The sequence below is a fragment of the Chanos chanos genome, chromosome 2 (genome assembly GCF_902362185.1).
Source record: "Chanos chanos chromosome 2, fChaCha1.1, whole genome shotgun sequence".
NCBI lineage: Eukaryota > Metazoa > Chordata > Actinopteri > Gonorynchiformes > Chanidae > Chanos > Chanos chanos.
The window spans coordinates 26,623,772-26,634,586 of record NC_044496.1 but is presented as its reverse complement, the minus strand read 5'-3'; the positions used below and the strand labels follow the sequence as shown (position 1 = coordinate 26,634,586).

At 41.8% G+C, this 10,815-nt stretch overlaps 1 protein-coding gene across 1 annotated transcript in view; it reads right to left on the bottom strand.

Annotated features, from left to right (window-relative positions):
• Positions 1–7,217: 7,217 nt before the first annotated feature.
• capn12 (calpain 12) overlaps positions 7,218–10,815 on the bottom strand; it is a 12,793-nt gene continuing 9,195 nt past the window's right edge. The window contains exons 16-21 of the mRNA XM_030766738.1: positions 10,556–10,617; positions 10,259–10,327; positions 9,603–9,681; positions 9,379–9,495; positions 8,247–8,299; positions 7,218–7,244 (exon numbers count right to left, since the gene is read on the bottom strand). Of these exons, the coding sequence (XP_030622598.1) occupies positions 7,218–7,244; positions 8,247–8,299; positions 9,379–9,495; positions 9,603–9,681; positions 10,259–10,327; positions 10,556–10,617 (407 nt within the window). The remainder of the gene's footprint in view (positions 7,245–8,246; positions 8,300–9,378; positions 9,496–9,602; positions 9,682–10,258; positions 10,328–10,555; positions 10,618–10,815) is intronic.

Genomic DNA, 10,815 nt, shown 5'->3' with positions numbered 1-10,815 from the left:
CTTTTTGTCGGGATAACCACAGAGAGTCTTTGAGGAAATGGCTGTGTAGGAGGGAGCCAATGGCTCTGTATTGATGTAATGTGGTACTGACATCAGTCCGTTTTCAACTCAGATGAAATGATTAATTTAGATTGACTTAACCCTAACTAGTAGAGAGGATATTTCACTGTAAAATGGAATTGGGATTCTTGCATTGTGGAATTAGTTGGGAATAGGGCTAATTTGTAAAAAAAGCAATTAATACTTTGTGGATATAGAATAGAACATAGAATACTGAGACACATTAAACATATTCTGTTATCCCTGGGTACATCTGGAGCTGATAGTGTAACGCTAGGAATCTAATTTAGTATATCCTTCAATTGTTTTACTTAATCCTGCCATCAATGCTTGTACTGTTGTTTAGATGATTCTGGTCTGTGATATCATACAAGACGTAGCAATCCAGCGGACGCAACGTCAAAAGCAATCAGTGGGTTTAGTATTCAGTAGCGCGCTATGACTCAGATGATGGTAACCTCAAACGCGTCAAACCTAGCCTACTTTCAGCAGGCCCTATGCCAGACAGGGAAACAGAGTAATACACACACACACACACACACACACACACACACACACACAGTGAGAGAGAGAATGGCAAGTATGTGCCCCCCCCTCCTGCTCCAGTCTCCTTCATCAATCTCCCCCACTCCTCCATTACTTATGTAATAGTTGCCCTATTTTTCTGGGGGAGGCTCTAAGGGAGGACAGAGAGAGAGAGAGAGAGATAGAGAGTAAGTAGGAGGAAGAGATAGAGACGAGAGAAAGGGGGAAAAGAGTGTAGTCAGTGCATGCAACACACGTCAGGTGGAAGACAAACTGTCCCCTTCTGGCCCCCTCACACCCCCTACTGCTGTTCTCCGTCATTATTCCTCTCTCTCTCTCTCTCTCTCTCTCTCTCTCTCTCTCTGTCTCTCAGTCTCTCAGTCTCTCTCACCCACCCGTTCACCCACCCTGCTCTGCAATGCTTTCAGTGACAAAGGATGAAGCTTGAAGACTGAAGCCTCTGTTGGTCAGCACTTGAAGAGAGCTCAGAAGGACAAAGATGGCCAGTGTCAGAGTAGCTTTAGTCAATGTCTGTAAGGATTGTGTTGAGTGTTGCAGCTCAGTTTCTCTTATATAAAAACAAGCATGGGCTGCAGGCATTCATAAAGGTCTGGGTTTGGGTGTGCATCTACAGAACTGCCTTTGGTTTGATAAATCAGCAAGGTTAAAAAGTGCCACAAGACAAATAAGGATATTCAAAAAAATGAAAACATAAAACCGTCTAAAAATCATAAATTGGCACCAGTTAGCCTGACTCAACCAGATATTATCTGTGTCCCCTGAACAGTATGACTCGCATGGGGTATGTGTCAGCTCTGGGTCAAAGAAGTGTTTAAAACACTGAATGAGAGCACTCCATTGTGACCTCACTGCAGTAATGAAAAGGACAAATGACAGCTCTAATGAAGACTCTAAGGCATCCATATGACATATTTTTGGTATTGCTGCAACGCATCCCCGTCAGACTTTTAGTGAGTTTAGTATGAAAGAGCGAAAGGAAACAGTCATTAAAATGTATTGTAGCAGGGCTCAGTCATTCACACACTTAATCTGACGCAGGACTGGACTGTGTGGAGTAATCCTTAAATTAACATGTTAGATTTACACCAGTGAACTGTGTTCAGAAATCAAGGATTTTTTTTTTAAATCTCTGAAGTGTAAAATACATTATATAAAATACATAGTTTATTAATGAGGAATCTTTTTTTAATGTGTAATTTTGAAGTGAGGTCATGTTTTCTGTGCTGAGAGTTTCCAAGGGCAAAAAGTAACTTATCTTTTTTTTTTTTAACATGAACTATAATTGCTAAAATGAAGGCTGATGAAGGGGCGAGGAGATGTAACAATAATAATATCGTTATCTTTTTCTTTTTACTCTATTGAAATGATTTTTGATAAACCTTAACTTCGGCCTTGTTTGAGTCTGTTTTTTTTCCTGCGGTATAACATAATGAGAGGATATTTGGTTTGTTATTGTGATTAATGCCTAGCTGTTTTTGGTTTGTTTTTTTTCCCCACTTGTTTTGCTTTGAACCATTCTTTTGAATCGGCTACGAAATAGCCTTGTATGTAAAATGTCTGTGACCCTGAGACCCTGCTGACTGAGTACAATTAGATTTAGAAAACGTAAGTTATAATAAGATCAGTTGCAGAAATGCAAATATTCAAGAAAAGTGTTATAGCTTAACACGAAGTATTCAGAAAGAAACATCCATAACAGCTTAATCCAGGAGGGTTATTCATAACCAATTGTGAATGCTTTAAGGTCCATTTGTGCTGTTATTACCTTGAGAAGAATTAACCCTGCTAGCATGTCAGGACTAGCAGACTGGTTTTGAACTTCATTCTTTTCCATGCTTTGCTGAGAATCTGCAATGTAAACCCGTGTGGTCTTTCTGTGGGTGGACTATCTATTCAAATGCAGAACTTGCAGGACAGCTCAGGCCGTTCACTCTAGCAGTCATGGTTTTTTTTTTTTCATTATTTCTACCAAACCACCCAATGTCACTGATTGGCCAAAGAGTGCTCCCACAGGTTCCCCAAGCAGACATGAGTAGGTATGCTGAAACAAAAACAAAACTTTTGTTTAAGTTGTTTTATAGACATTTATGAATTTCCTATGCTGCTGTAGTTATATTAGTTCTATTATCTGTTCGAAAGCAGATTTTTATTAATATTGTTTATAGTTTCTTTATTTTTAATACTTTGCCATTCATGTGATGTCATGTCAACTCAAATACGGTGGTGTGGCAGTCATTTACCTAAAACATGACCACACGTGTTACGTGGAGCAGCTAAAGTGAACAAATCCACAGGTATAAATGCACTTCTACCATGTTCAGATTCCTCATTTTCCTGCTCATTTGATGACCTCATTATATTTCTGCCCTTAGCCTCCGGCTGCTGGCACCCATGGAGAAACCTGATTGGATGACTCAAAGAGACTCAGAGCCAAGCTGGCAGAGTACTGTGGTTGTGACCTCCACCTGGTGACAACCTCACCTACAATCTAACATATACTGCTCAGATGATATGAATCTAGCGTTCTCAGGAAACGACCACTCTAATGATTTAACAACATCTCTATCCATGCAAACTTCAGACAAGCTCCTCATTTTGAGTTAATTTCAGTTTCAGTATAAAAATAGCTGTTATAGAAGTGACGTGCTATTGGTGGAGGCTAGAATGATGCTTCCAGAGTTCTGATAGGAATGTGTCACCCGTGAATCCATTGACGTAGATTTGTGTATTAATGCAGTGAGTGAACATTCAGTGAGGGGGCAAAAGACTCTGATTTAATTTTGAGTGACACATTCCTAGGGTGTAAATGCTGCACTAACACCCAAAGACCTGACATTTTACCCATATTGTTGTTTTTACTCAGTAAGTGGTGACTTCCAGCAACACCTCCTATTACGAAGCTCATTTGTAGAAAATTTGTCTTGGGAGGCAGCGTCTTTCCTCCGAAAGACAAACAGCTCTTTTCTATTAAAGAGGAGAAATGTTGGTGTGGATCCAGCTCTCTCGTCTCAAAATATCGCACAATTACCATCCCTGTAAATACATTAAGTGAACCCCCATGCTGCTGAGTCTTTAAATACACCCCTCTGACGATTTCTGTAGTATTACTCTCGTCAACATCAGCACGCCAGCCAGGGCTATATTTGCATCTTGGCAGGCTCCTTATGGATCCTCTCTGCACCCCCCCCCCCCCTACACTTCACCTACCAGTCCTGTTGGCTGTATGACTTCCACAGCCCCCCGCCCCTGAGAATACACCCCCACACTCCACTACAAACTCTGGCACTATTCCTGTACCCGCCCCCAGAGTTACAGCACACAATTACCAGCTCCATGTGGAACAGATACAGACCACATCCCACCAGTGGGATCAAGGGGGGAAAAGGAGTGGGGTGAAAGAAGAGGAGGAGGGAAGGAGAGTGAGAGTAGGATGAAAGGAGTCCAGATGGAGGGATGGTTGAACTGAGCACTTTCACTCAGATCACCAGAATCAGCGTATGTTTAGAGGGGGAAAAAAAACATGTTTGAGCAATCTGCTGCCTAATATTCTGAAATGTAAAAAGAGCAAGTATACTTTGGGTGGGGGGAGTCTGTCTGTCATCTTGCCATACTTGTTTTACTAATTGACTTGTTTCTTGACTTGCAAAGCGTCCTGAGGATTGGTAGACTCTTCTACAGAGGAATAATAATGAAACTAGGAAAGCAAATGAGGACTGAAGACTAATATACTGACCAGCTCCACTTCACCAAGCAAACACACAACGTTGTGCTTCTGCTTGGCGACGTTATAAGCCAGTCAACCTTACGAGAACTATTATCCTTGGTAAAATGCCAAAACTTAAAAAAAAAAAAAAATACACACATATATATATACACGCACACACACATATATACACACATATATATATATATATTACATATAATATCTGTAGTAATATATATCTAATATATATAATAATATAGATTATAGATTGCTTGTAATCAACAATGAATTTCAGTAAAAAAAAATGGCAGTGGGACAGGACCAGTACTCTGCTCTTGGGGACTGGTTTGAGTGTTTGAGTTGGCTGGCTGGTAGGAATTAAGGTCAGTGGCTTCAACGTTCTATCTGCTGCTATTGTTTAATGGCATTTGTTTACTTAATACACACTGGCATCACTTACGGTAACTCACAGACATCTGACACATTGTTAGGCTTGTAAGAGCTTCGTTATGCTGAGAACACTAGCAGGTCCTGACATGCTTACAGTTTTACAGAGATTGTTGAAATGAAGATTTAAGACCAATGACAGTTATTACGAAACAGTTAAAGTACACATTGAATTGTTATTTTATGAAGCATAATAGTACAAAACATATTAAGATTAAACAAAGACACATTGTAGTCTTCCAGAAACCAACAGTGTAGGGGTAACCCTCTCTTAAAATTTCTCCACACCTGAATTAATCTACTAAACTGCAGTGTTGTCAGAAACCTGCTGGTTTGTTATCTGATATGTCTGGAGGCCGGTCTCTAAGTGCAGTTTTAATGATATATTTATCTATGTGTCCACTATGTTTAGGTTATCTGTCTGTGTGGTTATGGACTAGTGGTAATAATGTACATGGATGTGTTTGAACTGTTGCACCTTAAACCTCTCTCCCCTTTCACCCCATTGCCACCCTCAACCCCCCCCCCCCCCCCCCCCCCCCCCACACACACACACCCTTTACCCATACGTATTGGCAAAACGACCGAGCCCCGTAGGATGACTCTGTCCTGAGAGAGAACATGTACATCCTGCTATGGCTCCTCTGAGTGTCCAGCAAGCTCCACACTCCACACCATCCTTATGGCCAAGGGGAGTGCCAACCTGTCCCACACATCCCCCACCCCATACAGTGAACTGAAGAGAGAGAGCGAGAGAAAGATAAGGGGAAAGAGAACAAGAAAGAGAAAGGGAAAGAGAGAAAGAGAGAGAGCAGATATACAATGATAATAATAATCAAAGGGACAGTACAGGAACAGAGGTAAAGATCAATGTGTGCCCAGAGAGAGCAGAAAAATAAATGGGGAGAGAAAAAAAAGAAAGGAATGACAAAAGAGCATGTGCCCACCCCCAACCCCCACCGCACTCTCACACCCCTGACCAGAGGAGCTTGGACTGTTGCCGGGGGCAACCCAGGTACAGTCACCTAACACTCAGGAGAGGAAGTGCAATGAGAGGAAAGGTTTCTATTAATAGGAGCATCTGTAGAAAGGACAGGAGCGTACAAGTGTGTGTATGTGTGTGTGTGAGAGAGAGAAAGAGAGAGAGAGAGAGAGAGCATGCTCGTGTGTGTGAGTGAGTGCGAAAGAGGGAGAGAGGGAGGGATGCAGAGGAGGAGGCAGATTGGGAGACTGAGACGGTTACTAGAGGGATGGAGAGAGAGGGAGGGAGGGAGGTAGAAAGAGATGGAGAGCGTAGCGGAGGAGGGAGCGATGGCGTGATGACGCTGCGTGTGGCGTCAGAGCGATAAGAATAGAGCGGGTGCGTGCAGAGCTGCTGAGATGCAGCTTTTAATACTCACAGTCACTCTCTCACTCGCTCAGCATCCCAAAGCACACTCTACGCATCAGCTCACACGTGTGTGTGTGTGTGTGTGTGTGTGTGTGTACATGTGCACAGCATAATTTAAGACAAAAATAAAAGCTTAGGATTCCTAATTTACCTTTCATCAGTATATATTTATTCCAAAGCCCTAAAGGAGTCACAATCTCAGAATTCTTTATATGGAGATATGGCGTCTATGGGTATTAATGACTGTAAGGATAATACAAAGGATGAAGAAATATATCTGTTTATATATCTGTATCTATACGCACATACATACACACACACATACATATATATATATATATATATATATATATATATATATATATATATATAAGTGTGATAACAAGAAGCACAACAGTGATATGTGAACATAATAATAATAAGCATAATAATGATATGTGAACAGAATATAGTTAAGAGTATATTTTAAGGCAAGATTGCCATATGAAATTCACAGAGATACAATACGGTGACATGAATACATTTTTAAAGCAAATGGCAGTAAACAAACTCCAGAAGGTATTTCCATATTGTTTGATTTTTCAGCATATGGAGAGAAACGGTGTAACATGCGTCATGTCATTAAAGCAATACTGCAGTAATACAGCCAAAACAGAGTGTGCTTTAAGAGCATGCCTTCTGCAAAACTTTTTTACCCTCCTTTGACTCCCCACTGGGGTCTGTTCTTTTTTCCTCCGTTGCAGTAAAGCACTTGACGTCAAAAATAGCGGAGCTAATTTCCTGTTTTAGGACACTAAATGGCATTCAGGCCAAATGACTAGAGATAACGAGTCATCTTTCTGAAGAGGAGTGACCGGCATGACCCGACCCCCCCCCCCCCCCCCCCCCCCACCCAAAGGCAGCAGGCTGGGCGGAGGATACAGGTCAGCAGAGAGATTGTGCATCAGGCTGGAAGAGAGAGAAAGAGAGAAAGAGAAAGGAAGAGGGAGAGAGAGGGGAAGACAACAGGTGACGTCAGAGCAGTCCTGGGTGGACAGGTCACTCCTGCTGAGGTGTCGTGTCTGAGCACACTCACAAGGCCAGGAACCTGAGCAGCCACTGCCAGGGGAGGAGAACAAACACGCTGAATGCACACTTTACTGTAAACAGTAAGAGTCAACTATCATCACACATATGCAAACACACACACACACACACACTCAATACATACTTTTTGCTGTATACATACATGGGTGTTACGCATTAAACTGTGGTGAGACAGAGAAATGAACTAAACTAGCTTAAACTGGCTGTTCTCACTTCATTTTCTGTCAGTTATTCTATTGGAAAAATGTCATTTTTCTGTACTTTAAAATCCCACACAGATCTGAATAACTGAACTCTTAACAAGGTATACTTTATGCAGATATCCATAACAGCTATCAAGTAATTTACAGTGTCAACATATGACACTGAGTTCATGTAACTGACAGTGTCATGGGCCAATAGCTCTGTGAGTTCACAGACAGAGAGACATCAGAGAGAGGAGGGAGAGAGGGGAGATGCGTCAGGCTCAGTCCACACACAGATACACAGACGTACACTGACACAGACACGCACACACACTCCTAATAATCTCTAAAACGTTCTTCATGGTGCAGAGGTTAAGGAAAGCAATGTGTTCTATCGCTCATGCACAGTCCTGAGTTGAACCCAAAACAGTCGGTATGAATATGACTCAGTCACACTTTCCCTTCATGGTGAAAGCACAAGACTCCTCTCACGGAGAGACTTGTAGTGACAGACAGGAGTCTGCCTCGCAGACGGGAGATATATCTGAACAGGAGGAAGAGGAGAGCACTTTGCAGCCTTGTGAGACGGGAGGCTGCACTGGGACAGAGAGAGAGAGAGAGAGAGAGAGAGAGAGAGAGAGAGAGAGGAAGAAGCTTTGGAAATAACAGAGAATTTTAAAATGAGGATATTAATATTTTACAGCAGAGAAGGGGAGAGAAAGGGAGGAGACTGAAGCTTAAGAGAGGAGTGTCAGAGGAGGGGAAGAGGAGATTTGAGGAAAAAAATGGAGAGGAAGAGGAGTGTGTTGGGTGAAGATGTTGAGCTTACAGCAGTAATCCCTCTATTCTTCACCTCTTTGCTGCTCTCTGACTCATATAAATCTGGGGAGGAAGAGACACAAGAGTCAACCATCTCACAGTCTTCAATTAACACACACACACACACACACACACACACACACAGAGACTAAGAGAGTTCATGACGTCAGGAGGAAGGACGGCAATCACAAACGTAATTCACAACAATAGCACTTATATCACACGGCAGGGCTGCATCACACACAGTATAACACAAGTAAAGTAAGACCTCCTTAGACTGACAGCACCCACACAAAACTGGTAAACCATTACAGTAACTCATACAATTACACATACTCACATCTCTCCTGTACAACTGTGCACAGACCCTGACACATCTCCCTAACAGGACAAATCCACTGAATTTAATCACAGTTCACAACCAATTACACACATTCGCCTACATTACCTTAAAGGAGACAGATTGAATTTACCGAACTTGGGAGCTGTGCAGCAGAAGCATCATCTTTTGTAATGAATGACTTCTTTTATTTTAGTGGTACTACATGGTATTTAAATACTTTTGTCTAATTTATTTCTGTGTGTTCAGGTGAAATGGCAGTCTGCCTTTCTCCTAAAGTTCTAACTCACAGTAAAGTCAAGCCCTTGGCTTTTTCATTCACATTCACATACACATCGAGACACAGATTAGACAGACAGGGTGTGTTAGATAAGGCCTAGGATCAGATGCTGGTGTTACTTGTTGGAACATTTCCAAACAGCAGGAGGACTGGCCGACTTTTACTAAAGGACCAATGCTATGACATGAGTCTTTAGTCTTTTATGTTTCTTTAAGTTCTGTAGTTCTGTAAGTAAAACCAGTGATGTGGTCAGTTATTGATAAAGTTATTAGTGGTCTAATTATTGGTTATATAACTAAATTTGCACATGCAAATAATGTAAATATGGGCAAATGATATTAGTCAGACTGGGCTCAGTGCTTCAAGACGCCAACTGCAAACAGGTTAACACTGTCGCTAAAAAAACAAGTGTGGGTCGACAGGTGTGGCGTGTGTTTGGGAGTGGCCAGTGTGTGAGAATGTAAAGTGTGTGTGTTGGTGTGAACTGATATGGTGGATGACCCAGAAGCAGCGTGGGCGTACTGTAAAGTGTTTGCAGCCTGGCAACGCAGGAAACAAAGCCGGAAAAGGGCAGGTGGAGCTCCCCAGAGCCAAACCGCTCCCACAACACCTGGACCAGAGCGCTGTCACACTGCACACCTGACACAGACAATCAGAGAGAGCGTTATAAACGTATGTGTGTTTGTCTGTGTGTTTGTGTGTGTGTGCGTGTGTGTGCATGTGTGTGTGTGTGTGTGTGTGTGTACCTGCTGCCTTCAGTGCTTCACTGAGCTCAAATGGATTCATGGATCCAGATGCATCCACATCATACTGGAAAAAGATACTCTGCCACAGAGAAAGACACCACTAATAAATAACACTGTGCATGTGTCACCTTATCACAGTACTGTCCAGAGATAAATGTACCATCTTGATCATACCTTTACAGTGATGATATTCTATAAGTCACAGTTACAGAAGTTATGCAACGTTTCAAGATGATGAAACCCTGCATAATGTTGTATGACATAAGTCACACAGTTACACATGGTAAAGGTTTCTCATGAGAAGTTCTTACACTTCAGTTTATTATTCAAACAGGAAATTAAAATTCATAACTTTTTAGCTGTCTTTTTCCAGCAACCCTACAGATGGGTATGGGAGTAAAGTGCCCTAACAGCAAATAACTGGGATTCCATTGGCATTTTGACTTTCAGTGTCATTAGAAAGGTAACAGTTTTAATTCAGTGGTGGAAATGACAGGTAACTGTGAGTGTAGTAGAGAAGAGGAAAGGTAACAGTTTTAATTCAGTGGTGGAGATGACAGGTAACTGTGAGTGTAGTAGAGAAGAGGAAAGGTAACAGTTTTAATTCAGTGGTGGAGATGACAGGTAACTGTGTGAATTCAGTGGTGGAGACGTACCTGTAGGTTACGCAGAGAGGCCAAGAGTTTCTCAGCCTGCTGTCTGTTCAGCCTGGTCCGGCCTCCAGTCTACACACACTCAAAGTCAGGAACAAACACTCACCACGCAGAATGACATTTAGAAATTAAAGATTGAAAGAGAGCACAATGAGTGAGAAAGAAAGAAAGAAAGAAAGAAAGAAAGAAAGAAAGAAAGAAAGAAAGGGAAAAACAGTGGATATGTGGTGACAGACAGGGAAGGGGCAAGAACAAAGAGATGGAGTGATAATATCATTTGTAAGACAAAGGAAAGGATACATTTTCACTGAGGATGAGTTGTCTGCATGTCTCCAGTGGAAGCTGGTAGTCCTTCTCCAGCACTGCAGCAGAGAAAGAGAGAGACATGAGAAATCAGAAATTACATTATAGAGATAACTAAAACATAAATGACTATAAATCCAAATTAAACTTGTACAGTGTTTATGAATCCACCATGGACCTGTTGTGTAAGGGGGAGTTTGGACTACAAAGGGGAAGGTTGTTGGAGTCTTGAGTGCTGTCCTTTGACTGTATGTTAA